This window comes from Macaca nemestrina, chromosome 8 (assembly GCF_043159975.1).
Source record: "Macaca nemestrina isolate mMacNem1 chromosome 8, mMacNem.hap1, whole genome shotgun sequence".
NCBI classification, from domain to species: Eukaryota; Metazoa; Chordata; class Mammalia; order Primates; family Cercopithecidae; genus Macaca; species Macaca nemestrina.
In genome coordinates this window covers 72,383,208-72,403,873 of record NC_092132.1, presented here as the reverse complement: position 1 = coordinate 72,403,873, position 20,666 = coordinate 72,383,208, and the positions used below count along the sequence as shown (strand labels likewise).

The 20,666-nt window shown below is 37.1% G+C and overlaps 1 protein-coding gene and 1 non-coding gene across 4 annotated transcripts in view; one reads left to right on the top strand and one right to left on the bottom strand.

Moving 5' to 3' along the window:
- The window catches only part of LOC105483589 (telomeric repeat binding factor 1), a 38,871-nt gene that overhangs the window by 7,514 nt on the left and 10,691 nt on the right, over positions 1 to 20,666 (top strand). The window contains exons 3-8 of one of the 3 annotated variants that reach the window (XM_011744508.3): positions 5,599 to 5,720; positions 7,141 to 7,227; positions 9,721 to 9,870; positions 11,515 to 11,627; positions 14,970 to 15,029; positions 16,716 to 16,810. In XM_011744508.3, the coding sequence (XP_011742810.1) occupies positions 5,599 to 5,720; positions 7,141 to 7,227; positions 9,721 to 9,870; positions 11,515 to 11,627; positions 14,970 to 15,029; positions 16,716 to 16,810 (627 nt within the window). Of the gene's footprint in view, positions 1 to 5,598; positions 5,721 to 7,140; positions 7,228 to 9,720; positions 9,871 to 11,514; positions 11,628 to 14,969; positions 15,030 to 16,715; positions 16,815 to 20,666 lie in introns of all 3 variants that reach the window. The other 2 variants (XM_011744509.3, XM_071068111.1) reach the window with 2 other exon arrangements.
- LOC112427027 (U6 spliceosomal RNA) lies at positions 3,889 to 3,992 on the bottom strand. Its single transcript, XR_003018447.1, has one exon. It is a non-coding gene; the product is annotated as a U6 spliceosomal RNA (small nuclear RNA).

Below are 20,666 nucleotides of genomic sequence, written 5' to 3'. Positions count from 1 at the left end.
TGAGGGTAGGTCTGGAGTTGGTGCCAGTACCATAAATGGACAGAACTAGATAGAGGCAGAATCGTTGTGAAAGAAACAGAGCTATAGGTAGGCCTGGGCCAGTTGCTGGAGAAGTAGCAGGTTGGAGCAAAATTCTAGACCGTGCATACTATAAGTTGACACTGTTGTTAACAGGGTTGTTTTCCAAATTAAGGTGGAAAAGTATTCTAAAGTGCCTGGCAGTGCTTTACACATAGCAGTTGTTCAGCACGTCTTAGTTGCTTCCTGGATAACCTTTTCTCCAAAAAAGGCGGGGGGAATCCAGATTTTATGTGTGATCTCATGGTTTAATCTTGGAATTTACCAGGATACTCTTTTGGATATATCCTAGATATAATGAGCAAGGGTCAGCTATCAAGAATCAATGTATTTCACCATAATACACTCAACTGAGGCAGCATTTAAAATTTTATGTGTTGAATTTTCAGCTATACATAACCCCTTTTTTTGGGTTTTGTTTTGTTTTGTTTTGTTTTGTTTTGCTCTATAGTGGCACTGCGTAATAGAGATATGTGAACCACATGTCTAATTTAAAATTTTCTAATAGCTATGTTAAGAAAAGTAGGCCAGGCATAGTGACTCATACCTGTAATCCCAGTGCTTTGGGAGACCTAGGCAGGCGGATCGCTTGAGCCCAAGAATTTGACACCAGCCTAGGCAACATAGCGAGACCCTGTCTCTACAAAAAATTTAAAAAATTAACCATGTGTGGTGCTCAGGAGACCGAGGTGGGAGGATTGTTTGAGCCCAGGAGGTTGAGGCTGTGGTGAGCTGTGATTGTGCCACTTCGCTTCAGCCTGAGTGACAGAATGAAACTCTGTCATGAAATTTAGAAATTCCCATTCCAGCAGGTGTAGCTAAAAAAAAAAAAAAAATAGATGGAATTAATTTTGATAATCTTATTTAACTCAATATTTCTCAAACACTATGTCAATAAGTTACAGTGTAAAAAATGTTAGTAAGGCCAGGCACGTGGCTCACACCTGTAATCCCAGCTCTGGAAGGCTGAGGTGGGCGGATCACTTGAGCCTAGGAGTTTGAGGCTGCAGTGAGCTATGGTCACACCACTGTACCCCAACCTGGGCAGCACATCAAGACCCCCATCTCTTAAAAAAAAAAGAAATATTTTACCTTTTTTGGAGTAAGTCTTTGAAATCTCATGTGTATTTTATACTTAAGGTACATCTCAATTCAAACTAGTCATATTTTAGCTGTTCAGTAATTATGTATGGCTAGTAGCTACCATATTGGGTTTAGTCTCCTACCCCACATAACTTTGACAAGATTGGACATGTTTGGGGTGGTGTGGCCTTAGACCCCCACGTAGCTGCAATATACAGCAGATATCTTAAAGGGGAAATGCTTATCATCCTCCTCTCATGGAACTTTAAGCTTTTTTTTTTTAGACAGGGTGTCTCTCTGGCCCAGGCTGGAATGCAGTGGTGCCGTCATAGCTCACTGCAGACTCAAACTCTTGAGCTTGAGTGATCCTCCCACCTCAGTCTCCTGAGTAGCTAGGACTACAGGTGCACCATCAGGCCCAGCTAATTTTTAAATATTTTGTAGACACGAGGTCTCGTGTTGTCCAGGCTGGTCTTGAACTCCTGGCCTCAAGTGACCCTCCCGCCTAGGCCTCCCAAAACTCTGGGAGACTTAATGTACCTTTCCACCACAGCCTATTGCATTGCCCTGGAACTCAGCACATGTCCTGTGGAGAAAAACCAATCATGTTTGCAGTTCCTCTAGTTTCTAGTGGACTGTGCCAGTCCCAAGGAAACCACCAAAAGCTGTTCTTATTTGTCTTTCCCCAGTAAAGTCGCTCTGGCTGGAGTACACTGGATCCTCAACCTTATCCAAAATCAGCTAATCAGCATCTCACCTCAAAAGGGATTCTCTCTGGAATTTTAGTTCATCTCATTTTCATTGCTTTCCATGGCTATCCCATGTCTTTAGCAACATGATTTTGGAGTTTAACTGTTTTCTAGTTGTAGTGTGAGTGTTTTGTTTGCTGCAGTATACTACATCCCACCTGGAAGTAAATGTCTATACTGTAAATTTTTTGAAGCTAAGAGCTAACATACATTTTTCTATATGTCACATTTATAAGAAGGAAGGCAGATAAGTGAGAAGGGTTAAGTAATGTCAGTCAAGAAATACTTATTTGAAAATGTGTGTTGAAATTAGTTTCTGAAAGAAAGCAAGCAGATGAAAAATGAGGAAGAAAAAGTAGGCAGTCTACCTTTGCATCTTCATTTTACTACTTTTGAGACACAGTAAGTGATTTTTAAGTATCTTGGTGTCTGCTTCTACTTGCTAGGTGTGTGAGCTCTCTGGCTTTCAGATCTTACTGTATAAAACGAGTGCCACAGTGCCTGACACTCAGTGTTAGTTACTAGCATGAATATCTTTTGTACACCTTTCTTACCTTATGCTGCTCCATTTTTCTGAAGTGTTCTCCTTCCCATCCTTGGTACTCTACACTTAGTTTATCTGTTTATCCTTAATGCCCCAATTTGGATGACTTCTGTTTCATGAAGGATTCACTTCTAGTATTCCTACTTAGAGTGAATACCCTGTTCCTCAAATACACCAGATTCTGCTTGAGAATTTAATCTCTGGGAGATGGGTGTAGGCATCAATATATTTTTTTCTTTTTTCTTTTTTTTTTTTTTGAGACGGAGTCTTGCTCCGTCGCCAGGCTGGAGTACAGTGGCACCATCTTGGCTCACTGCAACCTCCACCTCCTGGGTTCAAGTGATTCTCCTGCCTCAGCCTCCTGAGTAGCTGGGACTACAGGCGTGCACCACCATGCCTGGCTAATTTTTCTATTATTAGTAGAGAGAGAGTTTCACCATGTTGCCAGGATGGTCTCGATTTCTTGATCGGTGGATCATGAGATCCGCCTCCCAAAGAGCCACCGTGTCTGGCCATGCATCAGTATTTTTCAAAAGCTCTTCAGCTGTTTCTGAGGTATAGCAAACATGGAGAACCATTGGCATAATGCACAATTCCATTAAAGTACCAGTTATATTGGTTTGTTTGCATGTCTTCCTCCATAGCTAGGATGTGAATTCCACAAGGTCAGGAACTTTCTTCTTCATGTTTGCATCCTAAGTACCTGACACAACCTGGAATATAAAGAGACTTAGTATGTGAATGAATATATTTTTATATTTAAAATGTTGGAACAACAATTTGGAGAGGACAACAGGAAATAAAGTAAAAATATTTGAAACTACAAATATTTAAACTGCCTGCTCACTCTGGTTTTTAAAGGAAAAAAAGATGTGCTATTTAAAATGCTGTTTATTCGGTTGGACTCGGTAGCTCACGCCTGTAATCCCAGCACTTTTGGAGGCCGAGGCGGGTGGATCACCTGAGGTCAGGAGTTTGAGACCAGCCTGGCCAACATGGCGAAACCCCATCTGTACTAAAAGTACAAAAGTTATCCAAGCGTGGGGCGGGAACCAGCTACTTGGGAGGCTGAGACAGGAGAATTGCTTGAACCCAGGGGGCGGAGGTTGCAGTAAGCCGAGATCGCGTCACTTCACTCTAGCCTGGTCAAAAGAGCAAAACACCATCTCAAAAAATAAATAAATAAAAATAAAAAATTCTCTTTATTATGCTTATTTGTTGCATACTTGCTATGGGACTACAACTGTGCTAGGATTACAGGGGTTTAGAAAAATACACTAAGTGGCTCCTGCCCCCCAAAATTTGAAATATTATGCATGGTAGACTATGAAGTTTTTTGTCTTCAAGACACTTTAAAATCTAATAGGGTTGTGGAGGTAAGTATAAAGTACTGCAAGGCATTAAAAAAGGAATAATGATACAAGAGTTTCTTTTTAATTAATGGAACGCTTCATGGATTTTTGTGTCATCCTTGTTGAGGGGCCATGCTAATCTCTGCATTCTTCCAATTTTTATATATGTGCTGCCAAAGCAAGCACATACAGGAGATTTAGAGAAAGGATATTTCCTAGTCTCTTAGCTGCTGGGGTAAGGACAGCGTTCAATAAAGAGGTGGAGTTTGCGCTATGCCTGTAAGAATTGCTAGAGTTTGTCAGAAAGAAAGTATAAAAATGGTAGTCTATCCACATCCTCAGATGTGGTGTGGGGGTGGGGGGGTGGTAGTCTAGACAAAATGAAAACATTAGCATTATTTTGAAAATAAATTGTAGTTTACCTGGATAGTAGAACTCTTGATTTCTATATACAACTTCATAAACTTGGTCCTCACCCAGGCTTCCTATGATAGTAAATGTTAGCACCATTTATCCAATTATTAAAACCCAAGAGTCCTCCATTTTTATCTCATACTCTACATGCAATCCATTAACAGGTTCTATTCTACATTCAAAATAAGTTCCAAAACTGATTAACTACTTGCCTCTTCTATCATCTTTCTAAGAGCGTGCATCCAACTTGCCCACTGACCTTCCTTCTGCCCTTTGTATTTGTTTTTTCAAGACAGGGAGGGTCTCACTCTGTCACTTATACTGGAGTGCTGTGGTGTCATCATCACTCACTGAATCTCAGACTCCCTGGCTCAAGCAGTCCTCCCACCTCAGCCTCCCGAGTAACTGAGACTACAGGCACACGCCCCCACCTGGCTCTTCCTGCCCTTTGAACATCAAACTCCTCCTCAGGATCTTTGCACTTGCCATTCCCTCTGGAATGTTTTTCTTCCAGATCTTTGGGTGACTGTGCCTTCTGCTTCACGTTATGCTGTTCTCAGCTCCACTGTCACTTCTTCAGAGAGGTCTTTAACCTGTCTGAAAGAGCTTCCCCCTCCCCTACCATTCATTTCCAGTACCTTTTTTATTTTTTCTAGCCTTTACTACTCTGAAACTGTATTTATTTCTCATTAGCATGTGAACATCATAAAAGTGGGGATTTTGTCTTATTCACTGAGACATTCCAAGTTTTTAGGCAAGTGCCTATATATAGTGAGTGATCAATAAATATTTATTAAATGAATTGTAGACTGTAGATGCTAGACATATAAGACGTTATAGTGAAGGCTCTTGAATGTCCGAATGAATTTTTGCTGTGTAATTTGCTAATTAGTTATCAGTTGTTGTGAGTCTTTGTTCTGAATAACTTGATCATAATTCTTTTAGGAAAGCTTAATAATAGTACAACTATTATCTCATTATATAGTCACATAAATTCTGTGAGATAGTATTTATTGTCACCATTTTATAGATGAGAAAACTGGCCTGTCTTGAGGTTTGTTGTAGTGCATTAGACTTAGGAACCACTTAAGAATTCTGTTGCTATGACATGTTATGTAAAATAGTTTAGTTTTTAAAATTCATATTTTTGTAAAGAAATCTTCAAATGTTTGTTATCTCATCAACCTTTTTCCATTTGAAATTGATCTTAATGAGAAAATTAACTTAGAAAATAAAATCACTTCTCTAAACTGGTATAAACGAGGAGCACCTAGCACATAGTATATACTCAATAAATATTTAAAGGAATGAGTTATTAAAAACTGACAAAGTTCTACTTAGCTTTCTGAGTTACTTATTTTTGTTCTGTTTTTAAAAGATGCACAGTTTGAAAATGATGAACGAATTACACCCTTGGAATCAGCCCTGATGATTTGGGGTTCAATTGAAAAGGAACATGACAAACTTCACGAAGAAATACAGAATTTAATTAAAATTCAGGTATGAATAAATAACTTATGCTTATAATTATTATATTTCTAGAAAATAAGAACATTTAACACTTAAAAGAAATTAAGAGAAACCTAGTAGAGGTTAAGCAATAGTAAAATTTAATGTATTGTTTCTCTTCAGAAATTTGACCTTTGGTTTATAGCCTTAACATGATCACTGGGGGCTGGAACTTAATGTTCCATACTTAAGTATATGTTGCCCCCATGTTGTGGAAAATTTTAAAACCAGGGATTTGTGCTCTTCCAATTGATATTTAAAGATTATGGAAAAAGTAGATAATATTTTTAATTAATGGTAAATTTTAGATTTTTCTAATCAAGAGTATGTAAAATTTTAACCATGTAGGGAGAATTTTAGTAGACAGTAGTTTTAAAAAGTCATTCAAAGATACAGTAGCTAGCAGTCAGAGCAAATACTAGGTACTTTCTTAGTTAAATAAACTTTTTCTCTTTTGAGAATTTTAAAAATTTATTTTCAGGTTGAATAGAAAAGAAAAGCTAGGTCATTCCCCACCTTCCCAAGAATTAGTGTGGTGATAGTCAAGTAGAATTAGGACCTGAAGAAAAGAAAATGGGCAGAAAAACGACTGTTTCCTTTATGAATTCAACCCAGAGCAAAGAGATTTGTCATGTTATTGCAATCTTTTAGACCGCTAGAGAAAGCAAGTCTTTCTTAATACACTACTGTAAAGTCAAATGGGTGACAAAGTTTATAGCAGACATTTAATATATTCCTTACTATTTGCCAGGCACTGTTCTAAACTCTTTCACATAAAACTCTTACGTCCTCATAACAATCTGATGAAATAGGTACTATTGTTTCCACCATTTTACATATAAGGTAACTGGGGCACCAAGAGGCTAAGTAGCTTACCAAGTTTACATAGCTACCCAGATGGTAATAGTGGTCCTGTCTTACCCTGTTACCAAAAATGCCAATGTGTGAAAAAAATGATCATTCAAAAACATCTAGCTTCTTAGGTTTGTATTAGGTATTTTCCAGGGATTCTGACTAGCAAATTTTATGTATCCTAATCATCACAAACATCATCTACCTCCTCTTATTTCCCTTTTACTCAAAATTAATATTTAGGTGGGTCCTAAATGTCCATGGTATGGCTTCTAATTTATTTACTAATACATGCTTTTGATTTGGTCTAAATTAGAGATAGAATGCTGGGCATTTATGAGTAAATGTGCATGGGACCAGTGCAAATTTTTCATGTTATTTCAAGCGACACATTTTGTCTTTGAAAAAGTACTTTATATCTTTTATCAAACTAAAATTATTAAACTACATAAAAATGTTTTCAACAGAGGATTTCAGACTTACTTCAGTTATCTTAATAATTAAATAACTATTAGATATTTTTAAACGCAGTCTAAGGTTGGTATTTTTCATCTTTTAGGCTATAGCTGTTTGTATGGAAAATGGCAACTTTAAAGAAGCAGAAGAAGTCTTTGAAAGAATATTTGGTGATCCAAATTCTTATATGGTAATTATTTAAATTAAAACCACAGAATTTTAGAACTGTTTATGTAGAATGAGGAAAACTGAAAGAAAATTGGAGGAGAAAATAAATGCTTTATCTTTTAAACAGTATAGAATAATACTGTGCAATAGAAAAACTATGCAAGTCACATATGTGATTTAAAATTTTCTAATAAGCTGGATGCAGTGGCTTACACCTATAATTCCAGCACTTTGGGAGACTGAGGTGGGATGATCCCTTGAGCTCAGATATTTGAGACAGCCTGGGCAACATGGGGAGATCCTCATCTCTCCAAAAAAAAAGAAATAATAAATAATGAAAAATAAATAAAATTTTCCAGTAGTCATATTAAAAAAGTAAAAAGAGGCTGAGTGCAATAGCTCATGCCTATAATACCAGTACTTTAGGAGGCTGAGGCAGTAGGACCATTTGAGTTCAGTAGTTCAAGATCAGCCTGGGTAAAACAGCGAGACCCTGTTCTCTACGAAAAAATTAAAAATCAGCGAGGTGTGGTGGAGCGATACTATAGTCCTGAGGTGGGAGGATTGCTTCAGCCCAGGAAGTCAAGGCTGCAGTGAGCTATAATGCTGCCGCTGTGCTCCAGCCTAAGCAACAGATAGAGACCCTGTCTCTAAAAGTAAATAAATAATAAAATAGTATAGTATTTGCATATAACATATGTACATCCTCCTGTATACTTTAAATCATCTCTAGATTATAATAACTAATACAATGTAAATAGTTGTACTGTTTAGAAACAAAAAGATACAAAAAAGTCTGTATGTGTTCAGTACAGGTGCAATTCTTTTCCCCCATACATTTTGTGGAAGAAATACCTGCATTTCTTTTGGGTTTATATGAAGAGTAGTACTGATGAGTCATAAGGTGTGTACATACTCAGTTTTAGTAGATATTGCCAAGCTGTTTTCCAAAGTAGTTATGTCAATTCCTCCAGTAGTGTAAAAGAATTCTAGTGGCTCCACAGATCTTACATCTGGGTTTTCATTTTAGCCATTCAGGCAAATATGTAGTGCTGTCCCATTGGATTTTAATTTGTTTCCCTGATGAATAATCAGATTGAGCACCTTTTGATAACGTTAGTAGAAAGAGTTGGAGAGTGACTACCTTAATCCAATAAGGAACCTGGGCCTAGTTGAGGGTAGGTTGGGCAGTTTTGGCAAGGCTTTGTCTATCTCTAATATAACCCTGTCCCTAGGGTATAGCCCTCCAGAAATTTGTCTTTTGGGTTTCCTACCCTTATATTTTCTCCATAGCACTATGAGACTACTGAAAATTCTACTCTCCTCATACCTCCCAGAAGAGGAAAACTGACGGCCAGGAAATATTAAGAGGTTAAGATAAGTACTTAACCTCACTAGTATTAATGTTGCCTCATTAGAGCAATATTAAGTACTATATTGAAACACTACTTCCCATCCCTTAGACTAGCATCAATTAAAATGTCTTAGAATACCAATAGTTGTCTCAACAAATTGAGAAATGATTGTACTACCTGCCATAACTTCCTTTCAAGACTGTATATTGGTACTTCTTTGGGAGATCATTTTAGCAAAATCTTTTAAGCATGCATTCCAGCAATTCCACTTCTAGACAATATCCTAGAATAGCTGGTTTCACTTTTAACTGCATATTTTAAAAGCCATAAAGCTTTAAAGACAACAAAAAACCAAGGCCTTCCTGAGATAATTGCTCTGAGATTGAGCCTAAGAATTTTTTTAAAGTTCTCCAGCTTTTATTGTACAGCCAGCATTGAAAGAGCTACTGTCCAAGGAAAACACATACAGTGCACAGAAGATAATGTAGGAACATGTTGAAGAGCAATACAGTAATTGCAAGTAGCCTAAATCCCTCAGTAGGTTTGAAGAATGGATGAATAAGTGATGTTTTTGATCAGTGTAGTACTTTATAATGGCAAAAATAACTACTTCTAGGAATATCAAATCAGCATGGATAAATGTTGTAAACATAGAGTTGACTAAAATGTAGCAAGTTTCAAAAGAATACAGATCGTACAACACCATTTGTAGAGTTAAAACCATGCTAAGCAATGCTACGTGTTATTTGTGGATACATACGTAGTACAAGTAAAGGAATTCATGGGAATGGTGAATTCTAAATTCAGGGTAATGGTTACAGTGAGGAGAGAAAAGGGGATACAATCAGATTATGGTAGTAAACAGGGATTTTAACCATATCGATTATGTTTTATTTCTTAAACTGGGTAGTGGGTACTCTGGTTTATAATACATATCTTTTTGCATCTGTCTAAAATATAAAATATTTTTTTAAATGAGGAGAGACCAGAAGAAGTAAGAAAAAAGTACATTGGCATGTCATTTAAAACTTAATTTTAAAAGTATCTGTGTCTCTGAGTTTATAAAATGATTTCTTTCCAATTAAATAATATATGACAAAAATCCTTGTATCTGTAACTTTGTGTGATTTATGTTAATTCATTTCTTCTCTTTTCTTTAGCCTTTCAAAAGCAAATTGCTTATGATAATCTCTCAGAAAGATACATTTCATTCCTTTTTTCAACACTTCAGCTACAACCACATGATGGAGAAAATTAAGAGTTATGTGAATTATGTGCTAAGTGAAAAATCGTCAACCTTTCTAATGAAGGTATACATATTATTCAAGAGTGACTCTAATAATAGACTTAAAGGAAATGTTATAATAAAGGAGAATACTTGAAATAGAAATCCTTTAAAACTAATGGGAATTTTTTGTTGTGGTTTTGTAGAAAGGTGTGGTAAAATGTTACATTTTGTGGACCTCATTAAAAGATTTATGAGTGATCTTTATAGTACTTTTGTAACTTTTCAAAATTAGGAAAATTTTCAAAAGAAAAAGTTGAAGGGAAAACTTAGAATGAATTAAAAATAAGAAATAGGCAAAAGCAAATATTCATTGTAATTTAAGTAAATTTTAAAGACGTTTTTAAACACATTTTTGGGGAAAAGTAGAATTGCATTAAAGAAGGGCCTTTTAAAATTTTTCTAGGCCAGGTGCAGTGGCTCATGCCTATAATCCTAGCACTTTGGGAGGCCAAGTTTCAGGAGTTCGAGACTAGCCTGGGTGACATGGTGAAACCCCTTGTCTACAAAAAAATTGGCTGAGCCGGCACGGTGGCTTGTGCCTGTAATCCCAGCACTTTGAGAGGCTGAGGCGGGTGAATCATGTGGTCAGGTGATCGAGACCATCCTGGCTAACACGGTGAAACCCCCTCTCTACTAAAAAAATACAAAAAAAATTAGCCGGGCGTAGTGGCGGGCGCCTGTAGTCCCAGCTACTCTGGAGGCTGAGGCAGGAGAATGGCCTGAACCTGGGAGGCAGAGCTTGCAGTGAGCCAAGATGGTGCCTCTGCACTCCAGCCTGGGCGACAGAGCAAGAGTCTGTCTCAAAAAATAATAATAATAATAGCTGGGCATGGTGGCATACACCTGTAGTCCCAGCTACTTTTGGGGGGTTGAGGCTGTAGTGACCTGAGATTGAGCCACCGCACTCCAGCCAGGGTGACAAAACGAGACCCTGTCGTTAAAGACATTTCTGGTCAGGCGCAGTGGCTCATGCCTGTAGTCCCAGCACTTTGGGAGGCTGAAATGGGTAGATCGCTTTAGCCCAGGAGTTTGAAACCAGCCTGGGCAACATGGCAAAACCCCGTCTCTACAAAAAAAATAAAAAATTTAGCCAGGCATAGTGGCGCACACCTGTAGTCCCAGCTACCTGGGAGGCTGAGGTGGGAGATCACCTGAGCCCAGGAGGTTGAGGCTGCAGTGAGCTGTGATTGTGCCACTGCACTCCAGCCTGGGTGACAGAGTGAGACCCTGTCTCAAAACAAACAACAATAAAATTTTTCTAGTAACATTTTATTCTCTGTCTTGACCTCAGAAGTTTTAAGTTGACAGTGTTATAGTGGAGCATCTTGATTGAGATAATTTTTATTTCAAAATATATAGAATTTATGTTTTTTTCATGTAGCCTTTTCTCTTAAAAATTGCCTAGAGAGCATTTTGTCTATCAAATATATTTACAAGGAAAGACCACCTTCGTAATGCTGATAAACCAAGCAGATAGCTAATGTAGCTGCTGGCAGTGTCATAATTATTGGTGAAAATAACAACACAGTGCCCTTTATTGGCCTGTGAACAGATATATTGGCTATGACTATCAAAGAATTACAAGGCTTAATTTAATGCTATTTGTTTAAAATGGCTTAATGCATTTCTTCCTATCCTCCTACCTCCACACACACCATTTTTTAAGGCAGCAGCAAAAGTAGTAGAAAGTAAAAGAACAAGAACAATAACTTCTCAAGATAAACCTAATGGTAATGATGTTGAAATGGAAACTGAAGCTAATTTGGATACAAGAAAAAGGTTTGTAATTTAATCAATTTGTGTATTCTTTGTTTTATGAATGTTCTGTCTTTATGTAAAATTGATGCGAGTCTTTTTGTTAAAAATAATTATTGAGTAGCATGTTATCTTGCTGATGATTAACATTTAGGTATTTGGAGTACTGTAGAGTTATTTCATGACCTGTGCAAACTACATATGCCAAGCAAAAGTAGAGAATAAGAAAATATTACAGTTTAAATAATGTGGATAGTTTACCATTCTTACTGAGGGTATGCTTAGGAACAAAGGTGAGGTTGGACTCCTGTGCCCCTTAGTTGTTTTTAGATTCTACATGTTCTCATTATGTGATTCATGTTTCACTGTACTAAGAGTCTAGTATATTAAGATATTATTCGTATATCTTCTCTAAGGGTAAGCTCACTACTTCATCTGGTGCTTGACTGAAGAAATAGTGATTTGCTTTAATACTGGAGGAAAACAAGCTGTGTCAGTCCTGTATATTGAGAGATATGTTAAGTCTCCAAAATTATTTTTTCTTTAGGGATTTTCAGGGGTGATTTTGTCTTTTGTTTTAGAAGCTTAAGTATCTTCCCCTATTGAGGAAGCTATAACTCTGATATTATAAAGATCTTCTTTCCTATTGAACCCATGGTCTGTTTTCTCTGTTCTTCTACCTTAAACCAAGTCCAGATAATCAAATTTCTGTGGTCTCTGGATGGGTATATTTGGAAATGGATGTAATATTACTTTCTTCTTGGGACCAAGACCTAAGTGTTGCAGGGACCCCATCTTAACTACTTATTTAGAGGTAGAGATTGGGGTTCAAGTTGGATCTACACTGGACTTGTCACATCTTAGGACTGAGGCTCTGTCATCTTATAGTGGTCCCTCCTATTGTTCCTGCCTGTCAGAGCATGACCTGTTCCTTTCATCTCTCCAAAGGCTGTACTAAAGTCTTATTTCACATTGATGTGCTTTTTTCTAAAACCCAGTTTAAGAAGTAGAGATTCCATATTTATTGGCCCAATTACTTCATTTTGTTTCAAAAATCAAAGTTTAATGATACTAATACCCAATACATTCTTGTGGGCAAGCCATCCTGCTCATAATTATACTGCTAATACCATGGTTCTTACAGATAATGACAAGCACACTTCCTATGGACTCTCCTTATATAGTACTACCCACTTATTTCAGATGCTCTCCTAGACACAAACACAGTGCAATCCATGTGTACAAACAGAACTCTTCATGTTCTCATTTGCCTTTCTACACCCTGCCTCTCTTCTTTAACCTCACACATCCAGCTGTCTCTCCAAGTATTAAGAACCCCACCTCAGAAATGCTTCTCCAATCTATTTTTATCTATATAGCTTTGTACCATTCAAATCCATCCTTGACATAACTTCCAGAGTTAGCTTCCAAAAAAATAAATCTCTTTAGATCACTCCCAGCTTAAAAACTTTTTGGCTCCTATTTCCTACTAGATAAGTCAGAATTTATTGCCATGGCTTATAAAGCCTTACGTAGACCCATTCTATTTTTTTTAATATACAGTCTTATCCCTAAGCATGAACCCCTCCCTGTCCACGTACATCGTACTTTCTAGCATTACAGAACTTCTCCCTGATCTTAAAATGTTAGAAGTTTTCATACCTCTGCCCTTGCTTTGTTCCTTCTATTTGAATTCCTATCATTTTATTTTCTCCAAGGCAAGCTCTTACTTGCTATTCAATCTATCTCAGAGATCACCTGGATGAAGTCTTTCCCAGCTCTGTAATCAGAGTTGTTACTTCTGTTTTTTCATAGCATACATCTCTATAAAAGGACTTATCTTCGTTAGTAACTTATCTGTTTACCTGATTCTTTCACTAGTTTGAGAATTATTTGAAAGTTCTTACTTAGCCTTGAAGCATCTTAATTAGCTTGGTATCCTTGTTGCCTAATTCATTACCAGGCATACATTAGAACTTGCTGTACACTAGTTACAGGGAACAAAACTAAAACTAGAAACAGCGTAAAGATCAAGAATTGAGCAAATACCAAAACCATCCTGGAAGCAGAACCAGGGCAAATAAAGCATTAAATCACCAGTGTCAGGACAGTTACCAATAAGGGTTCAAGTAAAGCAAGTATAGAATCAGAAGTGTGATTGTGAGGTCAGACAAATCCTAGAAAAATTGAAACCCCCGTGTTATGAAGACTAGATGAAATAAATATTTTGCTCTGATAAAGCTTATACAGTTGTTCGTTGGTGTTTGAAGGGGATTCGTCCTAGGACATCCACCCTCCGTGAATACCAAAATCCACAGATGCTCAAGTGTCTTACAAAAATGGTGTAATAGCCAGGAACAGTGGCTCACACTTGTAATCCCAGCATTTTGAAAGGCTGAGGCAGGAAGATCACTTGAGCCCGAGAGTTTGAGACCAGCTTAGGCAACATGGCAGAACCTTGTCTTTACAAAAATTAACCAGTCTTGGTGGTGCATGCCTGTAGTGCCAACTACTTGAGAGGCTTAAGTGAGAGGATCGCTTGAGCCTGGGAGGTCTGCAGTAAGCTATGTTTGTGCCACTGCACTCCAGCCTGGCTGACCCTCTGCAAGACCCTGTCTCAAAAAAAAAAACAAAAAAAAAAAAGGTGTAATATTTGCATATTACCTACATACATCCTCCCATATACTTTAAGTCATCTCTGGATTACTTAAAATATCTAACACAGTGCTGAAATAGTTGAGATGGACAGCTTCATGGAGATACTAACCTTGAGCAGGGGCTTTTATAGGATGGTTAAGATTTTTACAGATGGATAGAAGAGGAAATACCATTTTAGGAGAGAGGAATAGTACCAGTGAAAGCATGGAGGTGTAAATAGTCATGTTGTGTGTGTGGAAACCATTTTAACTATAGCAAATGGGAACTTAATCAATTCCCAAAAGTTCACTTGGAGACTGGTGGGGAGAACCATAAATTAAAATTGAGCCCATCAAATTGTATACTTTAAACATGTGCCATGCTTTTTATGTATCAGTTATACCTTAATAAAGCAGTTTTTAAAACTTGAATTCATGGAAATAAAGTGCCATGGAAGAGTTTTTGAAAGAGTGTTATTATAAATGCTTGACTACAGCATTAATTATGCTTATGTCTGGAGAAGCTTGATTTGATACCTCTTATAAGTATAAGCATGTCTGGACAAAAATTAGCCATGTTGTAATGGACTGTGTATGTCCCAATGTTACCGAGGTTTCTTTCCAAAGTTATTTTTTATAAATTGAAATATGTCTTGACTATGTGGAAAGTACTACCCTTATGAAAAGTTTCTTTTGTTTACATTCTTACAAGTTTTTTCTTCTTTTAAAGTGTTAGTGACAAACAGTCTGCGGTAACTGAATCCTCAGAGGGTACAGTATCCTTATTGAGGTGAAGTAAATTGACATTTTTCTTCTTTGTCTTTCAAATCTTTGATTGAAGCAATTCATGCAGACCTAATATAACTACCACATAAATGGTACAATTGAAAGAATATCTCAGGGTCCTACTTAGCCCAACAGATATTCAGCGACTCTGAGACATCTTGCAATTCCAAACTGTAGAGACTTGCTTCTGAGACTGGGTTGTTTCACATTGTTTCTACAAAGCCCTTATTGGAATACACATATAGGGAGTTCTTGAGCTTAAAACAGATGTTTAGTAAACACTTATCTGTCATAGAAACAAAGATACAATACTGGGGCAGGAAGGGGATGGGGATTACATTTCTAATGAATGCCCCCAATGCCAATATTATCAAAGTTACTTGAAAAACTTTATTCGATCTAATAGAATCACTGTGACAGACAATGCAACCTGTCCAGAGGGCAGAAAGTCTGCATGAATGATTTATAAGATAGAGCAGTTGGGATCACAAGTGGAACCGTGGGAGGAGGTGGCTGACTTCATGTGGAAGAGGTGATTGGACATGAAGAATTGAGAGGCCAAGATGGTATATGAATTGTCCATGAGAATACTGAAGTAATTCATAATAGCAGCACTTAGGTGTAGAGAAAGATCTGTGAATGATGAAGAAGTGCTTGGAAGGATGGTGAATGGCTGTGAAGAATGATCAAAGGTGATATATCTCAGTGGCATGAATCCTCAAGGCTGAAGTTTCTATGGAAGCAGGATCTTGAAAGTGGCATTCATTAGGAAATGAAAACTGCTGTCTCTGGCATCCTGTAGTTTATGGAGGGTGGAAGATGAAGCCAATCTCTACTTGAGAAGGCTACCAAGGAGAGAAACATTGTCCCCAGGGGAAAGCTAGATTTTAGACAAGGCAAAGAGCAGGAAGGGATGGTTGAAGAGATTGAGAATGACATTCCAGAAAGGACAATAGAAAGTCTTGGGAAGGAGGGAGAGAGGGGAAGAGAGAAAGGATAGCTGGTCACATAGAGTATCTATAGGGATAAAAGTATAGCTAAAAGAACCTACATTTTAGGTGGAGGTAATACAGCTGCCTAAGCTTAAGTGAACTGCTTTTTGAATCTTAGTTTGCTCCTTCATAAAATTGGATTAATATAATACCAATTTGGCAGGGTTTTTTAAAAAAATGATGCCACATCCTGTGTTTCCAAACAGCCTTACCTTTCAAAACTCTTTTTGGAAGCAGTAATGATAATCAAGTGATACCTGCCATTATATAAAGCAATTTTGAAATCCGTCTTTGGGTAAATAAAAGCCTTAAGAGAGAATGAAAGCTAATACTTTGTAGTTTAAGGACTTTTTTTCCTTGATGTATCTAATGGGAAGGCCTAAAGAGTCTTGCCTTTTCTTTTTTTTTTCTTTTTCTTTTTTTTTTCTTTTTCTTTTTTTTTTTGCCTGCTTCTTCTGAGACGTCAAAAAACATCTTGATTTCTGCTGAGTAGATCAGATAGAGGAAGATGAGAGAGGCAACAGAAATCTTAAGAGGCCACAGGTTAAGATGGGGCACTAAGCAGGGAGAGCACCAAAGGAAGTAGGCCAAAGTATTAATAGAAGATCCTAGAACAGATTAAGGCAAATCATTTACCTTTTTTCCATTGCTTTACTAATCTTTTTGGAACCAATTACAAACTTCATGTTTTATTTTAGGTCTCACAAGAATCTTTTCTTATCTAAGTTGCAACATGGAACCCAGCAACAAGACTTTAATAATAAGAAAGAAAGAAGAATAGGAACTCTTCAAAGTGAGTACTGTTATAACAGTTTTAGAGGGGGAGAATTCATGTGTCCTCAGACAACCCAGCTGTTGACTTTACTACTATAACAAAAAAACACACACTTCAGAAAACTGAAGCACGAAGTCTTGACTTCATAGAGTTAATTGAAGTAGTGTTTAATTGAGAAAGTTAGCTATTTTGATTGTCTAGCTTAGAGTTCTTTTGGTATACTGCTTTTCTACCTTGACTGTGTTCAGCAACTTCAAATATAGTCATATGCCACATCATGACATTTCAATCAAAGACAGACTGCATTGCATATAAGATGGTGATCCTGTAATAATGTAATGGAGCATATATAGAAACTTGATAATGTGGCACTTGATATTGGCATTGCATATCAAGTAGGGGAAATGATTGATAATTAGCAATGGTACTGGGAACCGTGGGTTTTCTATATGAATATATATATATATATGTATATGTATGTTTGTGTAAGTGTACTCTTAATGTTCACATAAGGACAAAATAACCCAACGACCCATTTCTCAGAACATATCCCCCTTGTAAAGCAATGCATGACTGTAGTTACTTTTCAGAAACATTAAGTACAGTTGATTCTTGTTATTCACAGTAGTTATGTTTTATAAAGTCTGAGAGTGTTGAATTAGCAAATTACAAGTTTCTTTTTGGTATGTATTCATTTAACAAATGTTTATTGACCGCACATTAATATTTTAGGTACTGAACTGATACTGAGATTTTTAATATGGATCTAAATATAAATACTTATTGATAAAAATAATAGACATAATGAAATTAGGATTATTTCTCCATGCTCATAAGGTACCATCTTGATGCCAGGCAAATGATAGGCCTGCAGTAAATATTATAGAATAAATTTGTTTATACCTGATGGCTGATGACATGGCAACCATTAGCAAATATTTGTAAATAGAGCTCTAAAATATTTACATTCATAGATATCATTCCCATTTTAAAGAGGTACCCCCTCTTTATAGTTTGAGGATAGTAATTTTGTTTGTGCTAAACCTTTTTTTCTCTTCTTTATCTGTTTTTGGAGACAGTCTTACTTTGTTGCCCAGGCTGGAATGCAGTGCAGTGGTGAGATCTTGGCTCACTGTAGCGTCTACCTTCCTGGGCTCAGTTTATCCTCCCACCTCAGCTTCCCAAGTAGCTGGGACCACATACACATGCCAACCCTGCTATTTTTTGGTTTTTTCTTTGTTTGGTTGTTTGTTTTGAGATGGGGTCTTGTCCTGTCACCCTGGCTGGAGTGCGGTGGCTTGATCTCGGCTCACTGCAACCTCAGTCTCCAGGTTTCAAGCAATTCTCCTGCCTCAGCCTCCTGAGTAACTAGGATTACAGGAGTGTGCCACCACACCCAGCAGATTTTTGTATTTTTAGTAGAGACGGGGTTTCGCCATGTTGGCCAGGCTGGTCTGGAACTCCTAACCTCAGGCAATCCGCCCACCTTGGACTCCCAAAGTGCTGGGATTATAGGCGTGAGCCACCACACTCAGCCTTTTTGTAATTTTTGTAGAGATGGGGTTTTGCCATGTTGCTCTGGCTGGTCTGTAACTCCCGAACTCAAGCAATCTGCTCACTGTAATTGTGCCGAGATTACAGGCGTGAGCCACTGCTCCTAGCCCTAACCTTTTTTTCAAAAACTAAGTTTTGTGTTGTACAGTTGACATGTGCTTAGGGAAAAAAAAATCAAGTTAATTCAGAAAAGTTGAAAGAAAAAGCCATATCATCCAGATTTCATCAGTGCAGAAAAACTCACCAGCATTGAGTGAAATTATTAATATTTGAGTTGAAAACTTTTTATAGGTAAATGCATTCAATCCTCAGAATAACCTTATGAGATTAGTGCTTTTTTTTTTTAATCATCTCCATTATACAGATGAGGAAGCTGAGATTTAAAAAGGTAAATAAAATGCCTTTGATTACAGTGTATGAATAGAACAGGAGCCACAATTTGAAATCAGACAGTCTGATTCCAGAGCCCAGCCTCTAATTGCTTAGATGGACTGCCTCAATAGAAGAATGGATAGATTGAGAGCAAATAAAATTTTAGAAAATTGTGATCAAGTTACATATGTTACTTTAAAATATATTTACATTTAATTTTTAAGATGTAAAACAAGGATTCAGTACTTCAGATGAAGGTGGTTTCACAAGAAATCTATCAGTAACCTTTATGATCTGTATAAAATAAAGAATATGAAATGCTTTAATAGATCAACTTTAGTCTTGTTGATTGACCGTAGCAAAAATTTCTTCCACCAATCCCCAGTTTTTCTTGGTTATATTCTATATAATCAATATTTGTAGCATTGTTTTCCCATGTTGGATTTTCAGTTCAAAATATTTTTTCATTTTCTTAGAGACTTTTTTACTGACCTATGAGGGAAGTTGTTTAATTTCCAAATATCTTTCTGTTACTGATTTTTAGTTTAATTCTATTTCAGTCTGTGAATATGCTTCATAGTTTTTTTAAGATTTGTTTTATGGCCCACAGTATGGTTTATTTTGGTCCATTTGGATGTGCCCAGAGAAGAACATGAATTCTGGCATTGTTGTATGAAGTGTTTTAAAATGTCAATTAGGTCAAGTTTTTAATAATGCTGTTCAGGTATTCTATATATGTACTCATTTCCTCCCTACTTGTTCTGTCAATTAGAAAAGTGATAAAATCTCCCAGCTATAATTATGAATTTGTCTTTACATTTATGTGATTATTTCCTTTTTTCTATTTTAGTCCTCTAACACCTGTTTAAACATTTCTCCTAATGCTAAAATCTCTCCATCAGAGCTAGTGTGGTTTCCATTTTCCTGACTGGAACCCACCCAATATATATGTCAAAATCCCATGTATGTTTAGGTCTCTTGGTCTACTCCTGCAACAATACCATATTGTTTCAGTTACTGTAGTTTTATAATAGATCAGTTTGTAGTAGGGTAATCTTATTGTTTTTCGAGAGTATCTTGACTATTCTGGTGTTTTGGTCTTCCATATTGTCAGGGAAAAAACCTAGCCATCGGGCTTTATAAGCAGTAAACCTGCTGCTACTTTATAGGTACAAAAGGGAGACAACAAGACTTAGCAACTTAATGAGCTAGAGTAAGACAGATTATTATAGCAAACAACACGGCATTGATGTAGTTGTTCAGATTTCCCTACCCCAAGTCCTGTGGACTATGCAGCAGGCCTAAATGGATGCTGTGAAGGCAGTAAGTTATATTTCAGCTGAGGAAAACTCAGAGCCAAGGGCCCAGTGCTTTTTGAGTAAGCAACAAAACTTGTAACAAATAACAACCAAGCCAGTACCCTCTCCCAGGAGAAGAGCGGTTGGCCTGGTCATCATGTTATGGTTTCCTTGACCTGCTTAATTGCCTATCTGACTGGCTATAGAAAATGCACTATTTCAGGAGATGAATAAGGCTTTTGTACATGCAACAAGAATTGCAGGGGTGCTCACAGCCAATGGTGGACTACCTCTCTTAACACATAATTTTAGAATATTCTTGTTAAATTACACAAAGAACCCTGTTGAGATTTTTATGTGAAATTGCATTGTTAACAATAGATGATTTTGCAGAGAACTGACACTATTACATTAAGTTTTCCTATGCATGAACAAAATATATTTCTCTAACAGTTTTTATATATACAATCATCCCTTGGTTTTCACAGGGGGTTGGTTCCAGGACTCGTCCTCCTGCCCGCCCAACAGGGATACCAGAATTCTCAAATGCTCAAGTCCCTTACATAAAATGGCATAGTCTTTGCATATAGACCTGTGCACCCGCCTACCACATGCTTTAACTCATCCCCAAATTACTTATAGTAACTAAA